The sequence below is a fragment of the Vicia villosa genome, linkage group LG1, assembly GCF_029867415.1.
Source record: "Vicia villosa cultivar HV-30 ecotype Madison, WI linkage group LG1, Vvil1.0, whole genome shotgun sequence".
NCBI lineage: Eukaryota > Viridiplantae > Streptophyta > Magnoliopsida > Fabales > Fabaceae > Vicia > Vicia villosa.
The window spans coordinates 124388704-124411552 of record NC_081180.1 but is presented as its reverse complement, the minus strand read 5'-3'; the positions used below and the strand labels follow the sequence as shown (position 1 = coordinate 124411552).

General features: G+C 29.2%; 2 protein-coding genes across 2 annotated transcripts; one reads left to right on the top strand and one right to left on the bottom strand.

Moving 5' to 3' along the window:
- The first annotated feature begins 2476 nt into the window (after window positions 1-2476).
- On the top strand, window positions 2477-7568 carry LOC131616194 (amidase 1-like). Its single transcript, XM_058887462.1, has 8 exons — window positions 2477-2631; window positions 4275-4403; window positions 4492-4644; window positions 5938-6062; window positions 6163-6288; window positions 6373-6872; window positions 6996-7130; window positions 7234-7568. The coding sequence occupies exons 1-8, from the start codon at window positions 2603-2605 to the stop codon at window positions 7354-7356; spliced, it is 1320 nt and encodes a 439-aa protein (XP_058743445.1). The 5' UTR covers window positions 2477-2602; the 3' UTR covers window positions 7357-7568.
- A 10476-nt stretch (window positions 7569-18044) lies between these two features.
- On the bottom strand, window positions 18045-19547 carry LOC131616191 (NADPH-dependent aldehyde reductase 1, chloroplastic-like). The gene is made up of 3 exons (XM_058887456.1): window positions 18843-19547; window positions 18379-18737; window positions 18045-18268 (listed from the first exon to the last, which is right to left on the bottom strand). The coding sequence occupies exons 1-3, from the start codon at window positions 19535-19537 to the stop codon at window positions 18246-18248; spliced, it is 1077 nt and encodes a 358-aa protein (XP_058743439.1). The 5' UTR covers window positions 19538-19547; the 3' UTR covers window positions 18045-18245.
- Window positions 19548-22849: the final 3302 nt, after the last annotated feature.

Here is a 22849-nt window from a genome sequence, read left to right as displayed (position 1 = left end):
CATGATCCAATGCATCACAAGAAACCCTAACTCAAGTCTATAAATAGGATCTTGATGAGATTGAAAATAGGGTTCAGAATTTCAAGAAAATATACGGAGTTACTTTGTGTGAGGAAAGTGGAGAGTAGAAAGAGTTTTCTTCTTCTCACCTAATTTTGTACCAGCTGCTGAGCTCTGGCACGACTGGAGTTATCTCTTGAAGATTATCCGTCTCAAGAAGTTCTCAAGTCTCTCTTAGGTTTACATCTCTTTTTCTTTATGTGTTTTAGGATGTTTCTTCTAAGAACCATGTTTGTAGTTTGTACTCAGCTCAATATGAGCTAACCCTTTTGTAGTTGAGCAATGTGAAGTTAATTTTAAGTCGTTTTATTTTATATTATGTGTTGTTTAGTGATTTCTTTTACTATGTGGTAACTTGTTTATAAATCTGTTTCTTTGTTTGGCCAACGTAGGAATAGATAAAAGCTTGTTGTTGTGAGAAATCCAACAACAAGTGGATTTCATAATAAACGTGGTTAATACGAGTATGATAGAGATATTTACTCACCTAGTTCACTTAGAGATAAATGGCTGCAACAATTAAGGATTTCAGAATACAAACAGACGTATATTAGGGTTATAAGTGAGGTTTAAATATTTGTTCTCTTGCCCTTTATATGTATGCTTTGATGTTGTAGAGACATAGGCGGATCCACCATACGGCAAGGGTGAACCTATGCCCGGACTCCACATGAAACTATGATGTTATAATACATAATGTTTTTACAGCAAATGCAATGCTTAAATGTGAGTAACACGTCAATTATGCAAGTTTTTGAATTTCAATATTAATGGCCTTTTTTAACTTAGAGTACTAGTTATTTCTTATAATTAAATAAATAAATAAATAACTATATAATTAAAATAATTAAAAGAATGAAATTTAAAATTAATGTAATGTTTTTATGTACTATAACTTGGAAACAAATATCAACGAAAACTTTATTTTTTTTATAATTAATGTAATGGTTTTAAATATATTTTTTAAATTAATAATATATGTTTCGATTTGATGAGGAGATTTTTTAAGTTATTTAGGTTATTTAATTTATTATTAAATTGGTATATAACACTCTTTTATTTTGATTACACCGAGCGAGAGATATTTAAGTCACTTGATGATATTAATATTATTCAAACATTCACCGCAAAGAAGTCTCGGAGAGGACATTTGCTTTGTAATTTTATTTAACCCGCTATTGTAAGATTATGGGTCTGTTTTGTAAGACCTAAAAAAGAGCTTTTAACTTTTAGCTTTTCAGCTCACATTAATGAAAAAGTTATGTTTTATGATGCTATTTTAGCTTTTAGCTTTTAGCTTTTTTACTAGTTTTTGGCTTATTTTTTTAAAAGCTATTTGAAGTAGCTTTTGAGCTTGTAGCTTTTAGCTTGTGACTTTTTTTTTCAATTTATACCCTTATTATTTTAACAAAATATTATTACCCTTATTAATTAAAATGATCTTTTATGTCATTTCGTATCTATCAGCTAATGAAACAGCTAATTTATCAAATACTCATGTTAGCTTATCAGCTATCAGATACCAGCTATCAGCTACCAGCTAGTTTTACCAAACAGAGCCTATGTTGACAAAATGACTAGTCTCTTTTATTTTGATTGATGACTATTTATATATTATACAATATAAATTTGCGATCTTTACATTTTTGCCCAGACTTTATAATTTTTCTGACTCCGCCAATGTGTAGAGATACACCACAATATCACTCTGACCTTGCCTGTCACGACTCAGCATATCATAAATGCATATTTACATCTACAGTATTAATGGATCATGGCTCAACTCACTCACTCTTGACATATTTCCACTATCACTTTGCACTGTTTTAAGAACTCTTTTAAGTGAAACTCTGAACATAACAACACCAAATATTATTTCCCTCTCTGTTCATGCTTAAAACTCAAATATAGTTAATTTCAAAATCAACCTAAATAACTATTTCACTCCCTATGAGTTTGACACTCTTATCTTTATCATTTGCGGCAATCAAATTGCATATATACTTGCATGTGACATCTGATTAGCGAACAATATATATATATATATATATATATATATATATATATATATATATATATATATATATATATATATATATATATATATATATATATATATATATATATATATATATATATATATATATATATATATATATATATATATATTAACTCGATTGAAATGGTTAATGAATTTTAGTTAAGAATAATAGTGAGAACTCAGCTTGCAAATTCTTAGACTTTATGTTTGTCCTATTTTTTTTTCTTAACAGGATATATGTATTATATGTTGATTGTTAGAGTCTTTGAGATATATTTTCCAAGCCGCCTGGTGGTCTTCTTGGAAATTAGCCAAAAAGGATGCGTAGGCCTCAATAGTTGACACAAGACGTACGCGGCGAGTATCCCACCAAATATATATAAATTCCTAAACACACACATCTATCATTAACATTCACACAAATATTCCATTCGTTCTTTGCTTTCATTTTCTACATCTCTCTCACCACCTCACACCCTTTATTTCCATACAATCCCAGCTATGGTGCATCTTCCACAAATCTTATCACTGTAATGTTTCATTCTTCTAATTTGTCATTTTTCTTTTTAAGAGGCTACACAAATTTTCCACTTCATCTTCTTATTTGTTGGCGTTTGTTGATGTTTCTTGTTCATTATTCTTTATGCTTTAATTTCTTAATCATTCATATCCTTATCTTAGCATAGCATGCACAAATAAATTATTTTACCTCCTCCACGAGTGAGGTCAACACAACCATATAGTATATCCTGTATACTTTTAAAAATTAAAGAATATTATAAGAAATATTAGTGATTATTATTTTTTATACCTATGTTATAAGATAATTTTTTATTTATTAAAAAAACTATTTACTAAATATGATCATTACCGATACGTATCATATTGCACTAAATATTAGTAATTCTTTTTGTTTAATGTGATTTGTGAATCTCTTGCAAATTAAAGGGGACCTTATGTCGATTGTAAAGATAGTGAGTGGTATCATAGTCTAAAGTAGGAATTACTTGCACAAGTATCTTTGATGCTAAAGTCACTATCAAATAGCTATATGTATAAAAGATAATGATAATATTATTTTTCGTACACAATTTATATTATATGATGACATATATAATATTTAAATAGCAAAATTAGTTTTGTAAAACCATAATATTATATATTTATAAAGTACTTTATAAACTTAATAATTTTTTATATATGTTAAAAAAGCTAAATAAATGTGTAATTTTTATTTATATATATGATAATGTCAATCTTACAAGAAAACTATATTTAATTTTTAATAAAAAAGTTAAATTAATTCATATTATTGTATTTTTTTTACTAATGATCTTATTTTAAATATAATGATTTTATTGGATTTTCTTTTATTTTATTCCATAAAATATAAAATTATCCTTGTGATAAAATCTTCCAAATTTCCAAAAATGAATTTTTATGTTTTACCATCCATGTCATTTTAATATATAAAACATTAAATTAATTTTTATTTTGAATATTTTTCTATAAATATTTAAAGTATTATTTTCTTTCTTTTTTTATATTCCTTTTAAATGTTATTCATTTATAAATACTAACAGGTTATTTTTACTAACTTATAAATATAAATAAATAATATCATCAAAAGATTGAACTCTAAAACATCAATTTACATTTTAACTCTCTTCTTTTATTGATTAAAATATTATGTGTTGGTGACACAAGTCACAACAACAAGAGAAGAGAGTTTAAAAATTCTTCATTTTTCTTGTATACGCATGCATCTGTCATTAATCATTATATACGTAAGGTACATGCAAGTTCCTAGTATCTTTTTCATTTAATTGGCCTATCCAGTTTTACCATACATATTTTTCAACACAATCTATTTAATTAATGATTATTAGAAGTTTAATTATGCCACGTGTCAATTTATTATTCCATTTTTCCTTAATGTATTGTTAGGTACGTCCTAGTCATAGGGATAGGGAGTAGAATTTCTATTTTGATTTTGTATCTCTTTTAAAGGATATAGTACTATATAAATAACCAGTAGTTGTTGCTGTTAAATGAAAAATAGAAATTATCTCGATAATTAATCCTCTTTATGTTTAGCCAATAATAGGGTTTGAAATTGATATATAAATTGGCGTGATACTCATATTCATATATTCATAAAAATTAATAACAGGATCGATCTTTGCAAGTTTTCAACAATCATGGATTCAGATTATGGTGCATTCGTCGAGAAATTCAATTTACATTTGGATTCATCACCTTCTCTTCCTTTGAATTCACTCACTTTTTCCGTCAAAGACATGTAAGTTTCGTAACATTTTATTTTAATCTCTGTCGTTAAAACAAGATTAATTAATCAAATTAATCGGATTTGAATCCATTAATTATAGGTTTGATGTGAAAGGTTTCGTTGTTGGTTATGGGTGTCCTGAATGGGCAAAGACACATCAAGTGGCTACATCGACTGCTCCATCGGTTATCACTTTGTTACAAGCAGGTGCAATTTGTATTGGTTCCAACGTCACTGATGTATTGGCCTATAGGTTCGATTTTCTTGAGCTTTTTCTTTTGGTTTTAGATATTGCATTCATTCTATATAAAAATGTCAGAAACGTAATCAAGATTTAGAAAAATTTGTAAGGGACGTTAATTATACCAAAATTATGTGATACACAGTTTCAAAATAATAGGACTCGTCTAGATTTAAATCAATGACTGACCTAGATCGTGTTTAAAAGAGCTATTGTGTGTATTTGATTTTGGGATCAACATAATTGATTTTATAGAATTACTAACATGATATTTTTAAATAATTGATTTTGTTGAATAGTAAATTTGGAGAATTTCTAACCGAACATTTCTTAAATAATTTTTTTAGAAAAAATAGTTGATGCACTAATCACTCACTAAATCAGATTGTAATTTTTAATTTACTGATATAACATGGTTAAACAATATATTTCTATTAGATGACAGTTTAGTACATAACCATTTAACTCTTAAGTTTTATTGGTTGAAATTTCAATATGTGCAATGAATTATGTCGCTTGCACATGAATTTATAAGTCACAGTGAATTTTGATCGTGGGTATTGTGTTACTTAAAATTAAGGACCCAAAATAGTCAAGTCAACTAATATGGGTTTACTATCCAACTTTAGTCTAAATTAGATTTTTTTTTTTTAAATAGAAAAAATAAAAACTTTTTTATAAATCTAAGTTAAAAGCATTTATGTCTATCCGCTCCATTATTTAAATACATATAAATAACAATTATTATTATTATATTTTATATTTTAAATTAAAAAATAAATGTTAGTTATCTTAAAAAATATATGAAAATAAGCTAATTTTTTTATGAACAATGTTATTTATTGTTTTTATTAATAAATATTATCTAAAAATTTATTCTATTAAATAAATTCGAATAAGTCAATGCAAATAAATATTTTATTTTATTAATATTTTAATTTATTAGTCTATTTAAATATTAATTGAATTGTTTATTTTTTAATTTTTTGAATTGTTTAATTTCTGATCTATATTTTTTAGTTGTCTTTTTTTTTTTTCACAAGTAAAAATAAATATGTTGAAAAATGTGTCACTAGTACTTTTTTATAAGTTTGAATGTAAAAATAGTAAAAGTTTACAAATGATAGTATGTAATCATTCATTGCCATATGAATTAAGACCGTAAAAGTTTTTATCTAATGCTGGAAACTATACAAAAAAACATCACCAGGGTATTTTAGATGAACATAATTTTTTTAAAGCAACAAGTACATATTATATGTGAATATGAATATGAATAATTGAGTATAGTATATGGTTTTGCAGTATAAACGGGGAGAATATACACTTTGGCACACCTAGAAATCCTTGTGTACCAGATAGAATTCCTGGAGGATCTTCCAGTGGTTCCGCTGTCGCTGTCGCTGCAAAGCTTGTTGATTTCTCCTTAGGTGACAAACTACTCCTTCATTCTCAACATTAATATTTATATGACTTGAAATATTTGTGTTCTCATATATAAACATGTTCTTTCGTTTTTTCTTATGACAGGTACTGACTGCATAGGAAGCATGAGAATTCCTGCATCATACTGTGGAATTTTCGGTATTCGTCCTTCTCATAACGCTATTCCAAGGACAGGAGTTACTCCAATGGCACCAAGTTTGGATACCCCAGGTAATTACATTTCTCTTCATTGGTTGTATTTTGCTGCAAGGTGCAATATCAGGATTCACATGTTAACTGTGATTTTATATGTAGGCTGGTTTGCGAGGGACGCGTCGATTTTGAGCCGAGTTGGACATGTACTTCTAAATTTACCGAAAGTGACACCGGTTAGACCTACAAAAGTTATCATTGCTGATGATTGTTTTCAGCTTTCCAGCATTCCATATGATGCAGTTACTCAAGCTATCATCAAGGCTATAGAGAAGTTATATGGAGGTGATGTATTGAAGCATGAAAAGATTGATGATTATATAAAGGCTAATGTTGCGAGTTTGAATCATTTTATAAGCGAAGAGAATAAAGACTCGCAGCATAATGTTCCGGCACTGGCTGCACTCACAAATGCTATGCAGACAATTGCAAAATATGAATTCAAGAAGACACATGGTGAATGGATTGATGAAGTGAAACCTAATTTAGGTCCTGGAGTTACTGAAATGGTTGGAGCGGCTCTAAAGTCGACCGGAGAGAATGTTGATGTTGCTTATTCCGTGAAAGGAGAATGGCGTGATGCGCTTACCGCTCTTCTTGGGGTATTTTTCTGCAAATTTTTAATCACTCATAATATTCTGTAACAAGTTTTTATCAGCGTCTCTGAAAAAATGTGTGTCTGGGACGGTGTGTCAGTTGTTAAAATGTGTGTGATGAAATTGCAGGACTTTGGTGTTATCATGCTCCCTACAGTTTCAGGGCCACCACCCAAGTTGAAGACAAGTCCATCAGAGTTAAAAGAATTTAATGAAAAGGCTTTTATGCTTCAAACTATTGCTGGATTATCTGGTGGTTGCCAGGTATATATCTATCTATCTCTATCATGGGACTTTTATGTTTTTCTTTTATGAACTGAACTTTAGAATTTCCTAACAGTAACATTTTTTATTTATTTATTTGCAGATAAGTATACCATTGGGAATGTATGATAATCTTCCAATATCAATTTCCTTGGTGGCTAAACATGGGGCAGATGGATTCCTACTGTCTCTTGTTGAGAGTATTTGTGACAGCATGAAAGAATAAGATCATCAAACCTGCATTGGAAAATTAGTTAATTTATTGAAAAATAAAATAAAATAGCAATAGTTTGAGCTTGCTGGTAAAAATTAGGCAGTGATAAATAAGTTTGCTTCACATTAGTGATTGATTTATTTATTTTGATGATTCTTTTAAGAAAGTTTCATTTTTTGTGATTTGTGGTTTTTTATTCTTTTGTTGGACTCTTTTTATATAGATATTCAGATTCAGATAAATTTCTTCAATACATGTTTCATATAGAAGCCATAGTTACTAGTCTTATAATGAGCTTTGATTCTTCTGTAAATTCTTCTATAACAAATCTAAACTTTAAGTGCGTTGAGTTTTGTGGTTGACGATATCGAGTGTAAGAGTTTGAATTCACGATCTCTTCTTTAGTGGGTGAATCAACTCTTTTCCAACTGAGTTAATCTTTAAAAAAATTGAATGATTCTTCGCTGAATTATTGATTTAACCATTTCTAATCTTCTACAATAACCAAATACATGTATCAATTCATTAAGAAGTTTTATTACACTTACCTATCGCCACAACAGTAGGAAAAAAAAAAAAAAAGAGAAAAGATAAGGGGGTTGATTATGAATTCTTGTGACTAATATTGTGGTGAAATACCACTCAATATCGAACATGATTGCTAATTTGCTACGATTAGTTTTGAATTTAAATGTCTATTTATTGAGAAAAAGGTTTCTTATGCTTGTTTGAGAGAATCAATCACTAAAGATAATGTTTGTAAAATTCATAAATAATAAATAAAAAATTGTTTGGGATGAGCGCGACTTAAGTTTTTCTTTGTGCTCCTTAATTGACTTTGTTAACTTAAGTTATTACCATATGTGGTTATTCATTCTCAAGATTATGTAATCATAAATTTTTAGTAATTAAATTTTTAATAATTTAAACGAACCCCTCAATCTCTTGATAAGTTATACTTTAAGATTAAACAATTAGACTTAGCAAAAATATTTCAAGGATCCACACCGATTCTTAGGTGGTGGTAAACTAGAATACCTAATTAGAAGCATTTATTAATTTCACTCTCGTTTCATAAAGTAATTTGTAAATCAATTTATCAGTGATTAATCACTAAAAAGAGTTATGCATAGTGATCAACAATATTTTAATCGTCTTTTAATTAGGTTTTTTTAAGTTTTCATTTTGTTTTGTGCGATTTACTTCTAAAATTTGGTGTTTTGTCTATGTTTCACATACAAGAAGAAAATGGAGCTGATTACTAAAGATCGGGCAAAAGAGGCATCATTGTGGCAAAAAGGCAGCGGTTATTACGGCCATCACATAACAACATGTTACGTCCGTAACAGGTGAAGAAAAGGTTGTTATTCTTGGACCAACAGGGATTACGGCCAACCTGTAACACCGTGGTACAGTCGTATTCCGCCAGACTACTAGTGACTTTTGATTTTCTTTCGTTTCAGTTTTGAAGCCCTTTCATTTCCTTCGGTTAGGCTTCGTGATTTAGTTCTTTTTACTCTCTATTAGTGCCACATAGACCTATAAAAAAGATGTAAGCGGAAAACAATGACACAAGCTTTGTACCATTTTATTTTACTACTTTAATTATTTTATGCATTTTCTCCTTTTCTGCCACTGATTATAAAAGTCTTTGTGGAGCAAGTTTGTAACAACGAGGTTTTTTGCAATACATGTCTTGTTTCTTTGTTATTTAGATTATGATGCTCATACTTTTGCTTAATTGGATTAATGCTTTATATTTAGTTATATTAGAGTAGTCGATTAGGGATTTAGGACAACGAGGATTGTCTTATGACATACCTCATGTAGATTCTCTGTCCAATTTGTTACGAGATATTTTATAAATTATTCTAATTTTTTGTTTTAAAAGTTCAAAGCTTTTACAAAAGTAGATGTAAATTATATGTCTCTCACATGTTGAAAGGGTGTGGTGTGACATCCAATTAAGAATTATTAGACTATCTAGTAGAGGCGACGAGAGTGTCTCGACCCGATAGAAGAAATTATACTGATTGTGTTGTAAACTTATTCTGAAAAAATATACTACACCGACAAAAATGGGTATGATATTTGGTCAAAATAGAGAAATATGCCGGAGAAAGCAAGTATTATCCATTAATTTCCAGTTTTCTACACATTACATTCTATTCTCGTAACGAATCAGGGTCTGCAGAGACCTGTTACAGCTAGGATTCTTTGGCCTTAAGCCATGCTTTTAGCAATATCTTTTCAAAAACAAAAAATATCTTCTAAAAATAAATTTATCGATAAGATAGCTAAACAACGAGTGAACATAATTCAATACCCATATTCGGTTTCTAAAAGTTAGATAAATAGTATAATAAGATTAGATTAAACTAGAAATTGCATCTAAGAATACAAGATTATTCCTAAGTTCTAATTATCATCCCTAAAAAAAGAAGTGATTAGCTACTCATAAAGCAATTAAACTTAATAACAAGGTTTCCAAAGTGATACATGAATCATACAAGAAGATTAATGACCTTAATTGTTGAAAAGACTCCTCATTGGCTTCGGAAAGAATTAGCAAATATTGCTCTTCAATTCAAAATTTGAACCCTTATTCTCTGGCATAAGTTTAGCATTTATACTAGGTTTGTTTTTTTAAAACAGGTGACTCCAGTACCATCAAACATTTTTTGTTGGGCTATACCAATACCGTGAACTTTGGAAGCCTTATTCTTTCCGAGTTGAACGACTTTCAGCTCCAAAGTGTCAAAATATTCTTTCCTTTGACACGTGTGATAAGAGCAACTTGGGTCCTTAACCTAACTTTTCCCTATTTTCAAAATTATTACTACTAGTATGACAACAATTTCATAACCATCTTCGTCTAAGGAAAACACAATCTGAACATAATTAATTCTTTCCCTCTTTCGGGGAAATCCTTTTTGAAGTGACCAGTTTTGTGTCAAGTGAAACATTTAAACTTTGACTTATCAAAAACTTGTACTTTGACTTTAACATAGATCTCTTCCCTTTTCGATTTTCTCTAATCTCACTCCTTCCTCTAGAGACATTTAAGCCTTCACCATTATTGTCAACCTTTAGATTTTTCAACTTTGATAACTCGTTTGATGTTACGGTCGTTTGATCTTCATCAAAAGTGATAGTTACTTCCTTATCATAAGGAAGATAATCCTTAAAGTTCTTAAGGGATTTTGGTATTGATCTTAACAAGAATAAATTCTTGTCCTCATATTCAATTTTCACCTCAAAATTTTGCAAAGCATCAATGGTCTTGTGAAATTCTGCAAGTCTCTCCATAATAGATTTATTGTCCACTATACAGAAAGAATAAAGTTATTTCAGACACAATTTGTAAGCCATTGAATTGGTCATATATAATGATTCAAGCTTAACCCATATCTTAGTTGGGATATTTTTCATCGCGACTTTCCTTAATAATTTATTTTTGAGGCATAAGATAATGAAACTTTTGATCTTATCCACCATCTCGGTTTTCTCAGCTTGTGTAAAGCTTATTAGTATCAATGCATCTCCTTTTAATGATTGTACACACCTTTGTTGAATTACTATTACTTGTATCTCCACCTTCCAAAACCTGAAGTCGTTGTCTCCGAAATTTTTTCCGATATGTCATTTAGAACCCATGATACTCACTTGTAAAGTTAACTCTTTTGCCCTATGGTGGGCACAATTTATTGAGAAAATAAGTACAAATTTTCACACATCAAGAATTTGATGTGTGGGACAAATAATAATGACAACCATACAAATGGAATTAAGCAACAAAAGTAATAATAGGTGAGATCACCAGATAATTGTTTACCTAGTTCGATCAAATCAATCTACGCCGAGAGAGAGGGAGAGAGAGTGAGAGAGAGAGCAACTCTTCGATGCACTATACTTCAAAAATTATTACAAGAAATTACAATATGAGTTACGAAAAAAATAGTCATTGGAGTTCTCAAACTAAACTTTATTTTATACCCAAGTGTTTTACAATCTCTCCGACTCTCGATATTAGAATCACACAAACCCAATGTGTTTAAAGTGTTTCTTAAATCCCTTTAACAATCCTAAAAGGCTGTCAAACCCTAAGAATTTATACCATTTGTTTCTCACTGTGATTTTTACCTTATACATGTGGAACCTTGTTTTGTAGGTAATACGCTCCAAATAAAAACTTCTGATTTTGATGATGACAACTACTATGATGACAACTATGATAAGTCAAGCATGAACGATTAAGCGGTTAAAGATGCAAACCTAAGTATTATGGTTTGATGAACTTGACTATCCAATAAGGGAAAAATGGAAATAATCTAAAACCTCATATCAAGAGATCTCAAGCAATATCAACATAAAGAGTAGCATCTGGCAAAAGCTTGTAGAAAATGAGTAATCTTCTAATTTAGTAAGTGAGTGAGCATATGGAAAGCATAGGGTTTTTTTGTAAAAGCACAAGGCTAAAACATAAACACACACACACACACACACACACACACACACTAAAAAAAATTCAAAATGATTTACCAAAAGAAAATACTTTGAAAAACATCTGGAAGTTGTATCAGATGAATTGAGAGGAATCAAAAAAAGCCATGGGTGAAATTTTGAGGTTTCTAATTTATTAGAGCATATGCCGAATCAATTAGAAATGCATAAACTTAAGGTCCAAGCTAATTTGAACGCGCCTTGATTTTGTGCAATGACTAGATATCTTAACCTTCAATTTTGAGAACTTATAAACGTATATTTGCATCATCTAACTGATTATCAATATGCTTTTATCAATTAGATAACAGAAAAATGCATTGTTTACAAATTCCTTTTTGAGAAAACCTTAAGCCTATAAATATCGTCGCATTTTCTCATTCCAAATCATCCACAATTGTGTTTTGACATTTTCATATCTCTCTCTCTCTCTCTTAAAGTTTTATTTAACTTTCTCTCGCTAAATATTTTAGCCAAATACCTTTGTCAGAAAAGTTCCTTTGTGGGTGATGATATATCTATAATTCGGGAAAAGGTAGAACTATAAAATTCACCAAGGGAATCTTTTGTATACACCTTGGTTGAATACTGTTCATTTAGGGATTTAGTTGGGTTATTAGCGCATCCGATAAAAAACTTATATTTGGGGATTGTGTGATCAGCCTAGGTTTGTTTGAAGATTAGCTAGTAGTAAAATCTTCATAGGTTCTTGGTCATTCCAGTTAAAACCAAGATAGGTTGAAGCTTAGCCTAGTATTAAAAGCTTCATAGTTTCGAGATCAACCCGATTAAAATCTCATAGGTTTTTGGTTTACCAGGTTAAAATCAAGGTATTAAGCTCAGATTTTTCGGAACTTGAAGACTAACTGCTCCAAGGTCCATGTGTTAATGGAAAGATGACTAATCGCTTTAATCCACCGTTGAGAAGGAACATTAGTTGTTTCACTCTTAATAATATATTGAAGAAAAGACACAAACACCCACATCCATTCTCTTGTAATATTTGGTTGAAGATCAACCACCATTTCCTTGTATAAGGGGGTTTGTGAGTCTTTCCTACTAAAAGCTCTTAACTATTATTGGAGATTCTCAAGATCAATTCTTAGGGAGGGGAGCAGGTCCTTTTGATTTGACTGATTCTATATAATTCTTGGTGTTCCTTTTTTCCCTTAACTTTTATTTTCCGTAATTTATTTTCTGCATTTACGCTTTGCGCTGCTTAGTTTTTGAAAATGATTTTAATCTCTGATTTTACATCCCAAAAGTTATTGAAACCTAGTTTTTCCAAACCTCGCAATTCACACTCCATCTGGTGTGTGAAGTCTTAAGTCCAACAATACACCTTATGCAACTTGTGTTCTAATAAAGGAGATAAAACAATATTTATAACTACCAAAACCTTAATGAGCCCGAGATATAACTCATTGATGAACAAAACCGTGAACAAGCCAAAAAATATGTCAGTACCAAAAAATATTTTTTTCTCTTTTATTACTTGAGATATTACAACACAACCCAAAATATGAATCATCACCAAACAGATTAAAAAATCAATCTGGTTGTCGTTGACCGCCAGAGCACTTCCATAGGCTGACATAAATATAAATAAGTAACATTTTATAATTTCTACTAAATTGAATGAGTAACATTTTGCTTAATTTATTAAGAGTTTTAAAAATGTTGCTATATCTCTAAATCTCAATTATGTTGGGAGATATATCTTAATCTCAATTATGTTGGGAGATGTAAAAGAGAGAATGGTTATTAATCCTATTGTTTCTACTATTAAGCTGAATATTAGGAAAAATTTAGCAAGTTATTTTTGTGTGTATATATATATATATATATATATATATATATATATATATATATATATATATATATATATATATATATATATATATATATATATATATATATATATATATATATATATATATATATATATATATATATATATATATATATATATATATATATGAGGAGGGTTATATTGACTCCAAGAGTAAGTTATAATAACTTACTCCACAACCATTAATTCTTTTTAATCTAATGGTTAAAAATAATAAGTCATTAAATGTGGAAAGAGAAAAATATTCCTTATTATTCTTAACCATTAGATTGAAAAGAATTAATGGTCAAGATGTGGAGTAAGTTATTATAACTTACTCTTGGAGTCAATATAACCCTCCTATATATATATATATATATATATATATATATATATATATATATATATATATATATATATATATATATATAAAACAAATTGGTTATTATAATTATGTGTCATTAGGAGTTTTAAATGTGGTTGTATTATAAATAGACTAAGGTGTAGGTATATCAAGTGTGGGTATGAGTCCCATGTCAGATGAAAAATTAAATATTGAATACTTTATAAATGAGAAGATCCATAGACCTAATACCTTAAGTTTTTTGGTTAATATGTGGTGTCTTTATCAGAGCTTCAGACCCCTTCACGACCTAAAAGTGGTATCAGAGCTTAGTTCGACTAAGACTCCTTGTATGGAAAATCTTCTTGACAAGGGTGTTCAGGCGACGTGTTCCATTGAGGTCATGTGTAACAATGTTTAGAATGGTTCTATGAGATTTAGAGGCAGAGTTTGCGTACCAAATGTACCATAAATCAAGAGGCGTATTCTTAAGGAAGGTCATATGAGTGGTTTCATTATTCATTTTGGTGCTGCCAAAATGTATCAAGACTTGAAGAGGATGTTTTGGTGACCAAGAATGAAGAAAGGAGTTTCCAAGTTCGTTTATGCTTGTTTGACTTGTCAAAAGTAGAGCATCAGAAACCGTTGGGTTTGAAAAAGTTGTTGTCTATTCCTGTGTGGAAATGGGACAACATTTCTATGGATTTTGTGACGAGTTTTTCGAAGACATCAAAGGGATGTGATTGTATCTGGGCTATAGTTGATATGCTGACGAAATCGACACATTGCATTCCGATTAAGATTACTTATCCATTACACAGATTGAGAGTTGGAATAATTAGGTTAATATGAGTTTAGAGAGCCCTAATTCTGACCAGTATGTAGAAACTTTGGAAAAGAGAGAAAGAGGCTAGAGACGGGAGAAATGCTAGAAGTTGAAGGGAGAATACATTCAAACCAATTCAGATTCAAATTTATTGCTAGGAAAATTAGGTAAGGGAGATTTTTTCTTTAATGGGTGTTTAAGCATGAGGGATAGAATTGAGGAATCCTTAACCTCCAATAGGATTGTATGTGTTGTAAATGAAATCAGTATAATTGTATTGCGTTGATGTTATAGGATAATTTGATGATCAAATTCGTGTACTAAATTGTGCTAAATATTTTGTATGAGTTGTTTCCATGTTATGCCATTGTTGATGTTTTTGAAGGTTATAATGATTTTGTGAAATTATGAAAATAAGCGATTAAAGGTGTTAAATTGATGTGATAATATGATACTGATATTTATATGTGATGTATGAAATATTTTAGTCGACTTTAAGTGCTTGTAATGAAAAATTAGAGTACTCAATTGAGCTCCATGTAGAAAAAGAAAATATGCATTTTGTAGGTCGATGGCAGCGTCATTGCCATGACGAACATTATGGCCTTAAGGGCGCTGACGGGCGTCACGCTGCTGACGGGTATCCCGTCATGCTGCCCAGGCTTGTTTTCCAAGTCGGTTATCACGTAAGTGGCAGTTTGATGTTTTTAGTCGATGGCTGGTGCAATCTTTGTGACAGGTAATCGTCATGCGCGCATAATGAGCTTAATAAGTTGTGGTGCATGAAATTGAGTCACGATTCCAATTTTTGCTATCGCGTGATTATTTGAGATGTTGTTGGGTACTATTTGATGTGTATGATTGACTATTAGTATTGCTTAATGGGGACAACTTCTCTACCCATCACAAAAAATTGGGTAGTGTACCTTCCACCAATCACATTGTAACATTTAATTTTATCATATTTAATTAGTTATTAAATAGCATATTTTTTGGTTATTTTCAAAGTATTTTACTTTACGGGGTAACTCTATCCAACTTTTTGTAATAAATAGATAAGAATTCACCTTAATTAATTTTAACATGATTTAAATGATGAGTGACGCTATGTGGTGCAAACAGGGGCGGACCTACATTGTGGCAGGGTGTGGCTATAGTCACACCAGTTTTCAATTTTTTTTTAATATGATATATATACACACTTAATTAATTAAAGAAAGTTGCATACAAACTTAATACTAACATAGTGAAACAACTTGAATATATATATTTTTTGTGTTGTATTATTTTTATTATTTTATTTAGAATGAAAAAACCTTCAATCTAAAAGACTAGAACCCTTGACCTTCTTTTTACAAACTAACCAGTAATTATATTAACCTCCATTTTACAATCTAATAAGTTTGTGAGTTCTTGTCAACTCAATTTCAAATAGATTTAAACTATAAATATAGTAATATAAATTAAAAAAGTTATAATAAAAACATTTTTTTTTCAATACGCAATGGAATTAAAGGGAACAAAAGGGATGCTCCACCCCAATACAAAGAGGGTTACGCAACAAAGCATAAAAGAGGTTGGATGTTCCAACCATAAAAATTACATAAAGGCAACTTCTTATAAAAAGAATTAAGCCAACACCACGAAACAAAAATTATCTTCGACATGCACTCTATGAAACTAAAGGAATCATTTCTGAAGATGATAGCGTTGCGCTTAATCCACAAGGTCCATATCGTAGCTAACCAAACCACCGCCAAAATGACTCTTTTTGAAGGGCAACTAATCTTTGCACAATTGTAGAAGAACTCTATGAAGTCCTCTAAAGATAAAAACTCCCCAACTCCAAGCCACATAAAAACTCTACACCAAATTCTAAGCGTCACTTCACAATCCGAAATTACAACTCTTATGCACTATATGTTGTTAAATTAAGTTTTTGTTTTTTTATTGAGTGTAACTTATAATAATTAACATAAATTCAAAAATATTTTATTAATTAAATTAATAAACCGAATAGACGACCATCATAATTTTAAAAAAATTCTTTAAAATAAATCTGTTAGAAAACAAGTTCTCAAATAGAACTTAGACACCTTTAAAATTTCAAACAATTTTAAATTTAAGAAATATATATATATATATATATATATATATATATATATATATATATATATATATATATATATATATATATATATATATATATATATATATATATATATATATATATATATTAATGTGTTAATATATTTCAAATCTTTGAAAAAAAATTATATATGATTATAAATTTTTTGTAATTATAAGATTTACTGCTCCCTCTAATATTTTTTACAAGATCGGCCACTGGTAAATGTATTTTATTAAATTATATTATTTTTTATTTTAAATATAATTTAGTTTATATTTTCTTTTATGTTTAGCTAGATAGATATATAATGTCTGGATCCGTCTCTAGGTGCAAACAATGAATGTTTTGATGATGCTTGATGTGATTAAATATTGTTCTATGTTGATATGTTTTCCTATCATGATTATGTGGTGGGTATTATTGGTGTTGTGCACAGACAGAAGAGGGGTCGTATGTGCATATGTTTAAGTGCGTGTTATTCAGTCATACATTCATGGTATACAAACTTTGGTTCAGTTTTGTTGTGCTCTGGTCATATGATGGGATCGGGAGCGAGTAGCTGGTTCCGGTAAAAAGCAAGGGAATCGGGAGCGAGATGAACCTGACTGTTCATATTAGTACCACATGCATGTTGAGTCACTTGTTAAGTATAATTGCATTAGTATTTCATTTGTAAATAATCATTGGTGATGTATTGTTATTTACTTGTTTACAATACTAAATTATGAAAGTATATTGTTGCAAGTGAAAGTTAGTTCTCAGAGTTATTTTGAAAGTATATTGTTGCAAGTGAAAGTTTAGTAGTTAAGTCTTCTGATTATGTAACATCGAAAATGTAACATTTTTATTATGTTTGAAGTTGATTGTTTTTATTATATATGTTTGAAGTTGATTAATTTGTTTTTATTATCTTTGAAGTTGAATACTATTTATGTTTGTTTTTGTGAATAATCAGAGGAGGCACAAACCATATGGCTTTTCAACAAAAGGCTTTCCAAATGTCAAGTTAGAACCAAGAGTTATCATGTACACAAGAGTGAAGTCAGTCAAGAGCTTTTGATCTTAATACATAATGATCTGCATATTCTTTTGCATACATTCCTCCAAAATAAAATACATATTTATTTGTATAAGTTCTACATAAAATTAAAAACTCATATTCCTCCCAAACCCATCTCTAACATACAAGATTTAACATTTTGGCACCACTCTACTACTACCCTACTCTTGTTTCTTTGTCTATTCATATAGCACTATTCCTAAATCTTCAACCATTCACAACGGTTCCACCTAAAAAAGAAAAAAAAATTGTCAATGTCAATTATTAAATTTTTACAATTAATGAATAAATTTACACATTACAATTCTGGTGTGCAAAAGCATTTAAGTATATTAATTACCATTGGGGTGAAGGACTTGTCCAGTAAAATAAGAGGAACATTGATTGGAGGCAAGAAAGACATAAGAGGGAGCAACCTCAATAGGTTGACCAGCTCTATTCATAGGAACTTGACCACCAAATTGAGCAGTCTCTTCCTCCTTGAAAGATGCTGGTATCAATGGTGTCCATATAGGTCCAGGTGCCACTCCATTCACCCTTATTCCCTTGCTCACAAGCTGAAGTGATAGCCCCCTTGTAAATGCCACAATTGCACCCTTGGTTGATGTATAGTCCAGTAGCTTTGCGTTTCCTTTGTATGCATTCACTGATGTTGTGTTGATAATGCTGCTCCCTTCCTTCATGTGCTTCAATGCATGCCTAAAAGACACAGACACGTTCACCGGACACAAGATCAGACACATACATCAGACACATCGATACTAGTAATAATTTGACAAGAGTCTATGATTCAGGATTACTGACCTGGTCATGAAGAAATATGAGAAGATATTGGTTCTAAACACCCTCTCAAGCCTTGGCTCATCAATCTCCTCAACTGATGAACACTCATATTGCTCAGCAGCATTGTTAACAAGAATATCAATGCGTCCATACGCACTAACGACCTCATCAACAACTCTCTTGCAATTCTCATCAAACCCTAAGTCAGCTGCTAAAGCCAATGGATCCTTAGCATCAGCACTCTTTGCACTCTTGATCATTTCTAGAGTGTCCTTTGCATCCTTGTCTTCATCACCCTTAACATACGTAAACGCCACCGTAGCACCTTCTAAGCTAAACAAATTGCACACTGCTCGTCCAATTCCAGAATCACCTCCTGTTATTACAGCTATCTTGCCCTGAAGTTTGTTTGATGGCTTGTAGTCAGGGAAAGTGAATTGAGGCAGTGGATCCATAGCATGTTCTTTCCCAGGTTGTGTGTTTTGTTTCTGTGGAGGGAATTTCTGTTCACCGGAAGCCATTCTTACAAAGAAGGTAGTGGGAAAGGATATGGAAGGGATTTTGAGAGTTGATGGGAAAATAGGAAGAAAGTGATGAGTGTTGTTTTTGGAAGGGAAATTAGACAAGGTGGATATGGTTGATAGAGATCTTGATGATGATGATGATGAAGAAAGTGTTCGGTTAAACATAAAATGCGTAGTGAAAGACTTGAACATGGTGCACGTGTGGTATGGTACTTGTGACATGCGGATCGAGAAGTTCTTTATAAGGATGTGACTATGCCACGTGGTGAATATTGGAGAAGGAGGTGTTGACGTGTCGCTCGGTTCCCATGCATTTTCTTCATTTTTTTTGTCTTTATAAGGATGTGTGTTTTTTTTATGTGTTTGTGTTGTTTTTTATTTTAAACACTAGTAACAACTCCGAGTATTCGCACGGATTATCGTACGAGATGCGCATTTCGTGAAAAATTAATAATTAAATGTATAAAAAATGTCTGGTATTCGTAAAAAAATAATAATTAAATGTATAGAAAAATGTCTGGTACGTCACAAAGGCAATAGCATTGTAAGTTTACCACCAAACCATACATATTTAATTGTATATAATTGTAAAGGAGTTCTATATATTATAAATTAATTACATTTTAAAAAGTTAAATAAAGAACTAAATAAAAACGTTAAGTATATATTTTAACATTCATATATATACTAATTATATGTGTTAACATTCAATATATTATATATATATATATATTCAATATATATATATATATATATATATATATATATATATATATATATATATATATATATATATATATATATATATATATATATATATATATATATCATACTAAATTATAATCCTAGAAGTTCTTCCCATCAAAATTTCCCGCCAAAACTTTTAATAAATCATAAATATCATAAAAAATGCCCACTATCAATTACATTTTTTCAAATAAATATTAATTAATTTATTAAAATTAATCTACATAAAATAAATATTGTTCCTAATAAATTGCATAAGCCCCACTCCTAATAAATGCACACATTCCAAATAAAAAACGGTTTCCCTTTTGTTTGCAAAATAACAACTCCATCAATTCCATTTCATAACCAATCTCACCCACTCACTCACTTATTTATCTCAATGGGAGTTATCCATACAATCACATTTTTTTTTCAATTAATCATTAATAATAATTAAATAATTAATTTTAAAATATAATAATAATTTAATATTCATTTTAAAAAATATAATAATAAATTAATATTCAATTAAAATTAATAATAATTTTCACAAACTTCAATCCACTACTTCCATTTATGATCTCTCATTTTTTTAATTAAGAACTAATTAAAAAAATAATCCACTAAATCATAGCACTCACCACTAACTATCAATTTCCTCAAAAATAACCATCAATTTTCTTTCACTATAAATATATCTCAATGGGAGTTGTCCACACCATTTTCTTTGTACAAATTCATTATTTTCTCCTAAGAGAGTTGTCTGCACAATTTCGTTTTTACAGATGTATTCTTCTTTTATTTCCTTTTTTTATTATTCAATTGCAATAGTATTTTCAACACAACTAACGAATTTGTACTATCTTTATAATATGTTATTTATAATATTTTTGTGATTTTCTTTGGTCAAGTTTATTCTTCATTATTTTTTTTTAATTATTATTATTGTGATTTGTCTTTATTTTTTAATTTTTTTTTCAATTCTTAATTTTACTGTTTTTTGCTAATTTTTTATCAAGGTTTTTTAGTTACAGATTTTAAATTATCACAAACTATATTTTTGGGTAAAGAAATTTAATTTTTTATTTCTTCAATTTTCAATTTTATTGTTATTTTCTAATTTTTATCATTTTTATAGGTACAAATTTTAAGTTATGACAAACGGTACCTTTTGGTAAAGAAATTGTTGAATATGTTTTTTGAAATCAATCTTTAATGACTTTGGATGTGTGTATGAATAGTTTAGAGTTTCTTATATTTTATTCATCTTTTTTTAAAAGTGGTCATTATAATAGTTTGTGTTGGAATGAACAACCACCTTAAAGAGAAAATTTTAAATTATTAATACAATGAGTAATGCTATTTAGTACGAAGAAATTTGAAGAAGAAATGCAATATTATGTATTTATTTTGAATTTTTTTTTGAATACTTCTTTTAGTTTATTTTGTGCGGAAAAAAGTAACTACTTTTAATTATAGTGATCAAGGTTAAAACAATTTTTTCTTCTCTAATTTATGTTTGATTTTTCGCTTAATATATTGATATTTTGTTATATTAAAAATTTAAAGTATATTTATGTTCATTAATTATTATTGTTATTGTTACTATTATTATTTATTAATTTATTAATTTATTGCAGTTTTACTAAAAAAAATTGCAAAAAAAATTGCAAATACTTTAAATGGCAGTGATCAATATTAAAATACTTCTCTTTCTCTAATATATGCTTGATTTATTTTCTTAAAATATTAATATTTTTTTATAATAAAATTTCGGTTACGACCCAATTAGTTGATACTTAAAAGCATTCTTTATTTTGTTCAAGGATAATTTTTTAATTTTAACTTATGATCTAACAAATTCTTTTTAAATTTCAACTGAGTCAATTTGTTTTACTCATATTATTTGTAATGACTATAATAAAGTTCAAGCATACTTTTTGAAGTAGGTTGGAGTTTATCTTCCACAATTTATTTTCTCACGTGCACAATTATATGATGTAATTTCAAATTTTACATAAAAAATAATTTAGAATTATTGATAACAACGAATAAATATCAAGATACAAACACTATTTAAAATATCATTTATAAAAAAGTATTTAAAAATATATAATAAGTATTAGTGATATATTAAAATTATTTATTTAATTCTAACATCACAAGATGAATGACATTATTTTTATTCTAAATTTTACATATATTTACCTCTATCTTACATCATTTACCTTTCAATTAGATGTGTCACAAATATTATATAAATTTTATAAACTTTAAAACAATTATTTTATATTCTAATCAAAAGTATTCTAATCAAAAGTTGAAAATATTTATAATAATATATTCGACAATATAATATAGTATACTGTGCATCGCACGGGTAGACGTCTAGTACTAATAAAAACGTTGAGTATATATTTAAAATATTCAATTAGTATATATATTGAATGTTAATATATAGATTTATATGTTAATTGAAACGCTAATTTTACCAAACACTTTAATTAGCTTATAAGTTATTAGTCTCAATCATCCGTTATAAGCTATAAGTCATCAGTCATCAGCCATCAGTCATCATCCATAAGCTATCAGCTAGCTTATCAGTCAACCGCTATTTTTACCAAGCAGACTCATACTCAATGTTTTTATTTAGTTCTTTATTAACTTTTTAAAATGTAATTAATTTACAATATATAGAACTCCTTTGCAATTATATAGAACTCCTTTGTGACCTGGGTTCAAATCCCAGGTTTTGCAACTTCAAGTTCCCGCTAT

What these genes read in the sequence shown, in the direction of transcription:
- LOC131616191 (XM_058887456.1), bottom strand. Translation starts at nt 19,537, where the DNA reads ATGTTCAAGTCTTTCACTACGCATTTTATGTTTAACCGAACACTTTCT. An exon ending in TCATATTTCTTCATGACCAG is followed by an intron (nt 18,738 to 18,842) that starts GTCAGTAATCCT and finishes TGTGTCTTTTAG; the next exon opens with GCATGCATTGAAGCACATGA. An exon ending in ACAAGTCCTTCACCCCAATG is followed by an intron (nt 18,269 to 18,378) that starts GTAATTAATATA and finishes TTTCTTTTTTAG; the next exon opens with GTGGAACCGTTGTGAATGGT.
- LOC131616194 (XM_058887462.1), top strand. Translation starts at nt 2,603, where the DNA reads ATGGTGCATCTTCCACAAATCTTATCACT. An exon ending in CTTCCACAAATCTTATCACT is followed by an intron (nt 2,632 to 4,274) that starts GTAATGTTTCAT and finishes AATTAATAACAG; the next exon opens with GATCGATCTTTGCAAGTTTT. An exon ending in GATTATCTGGTGGTTGCCAG is followed by an intron (nt 7,131 to 7,233) that starts GTATATATCTAT and finishes ATTTATTTGCAG; the next exon opens with ATAAGTATACCATTGGGAAT.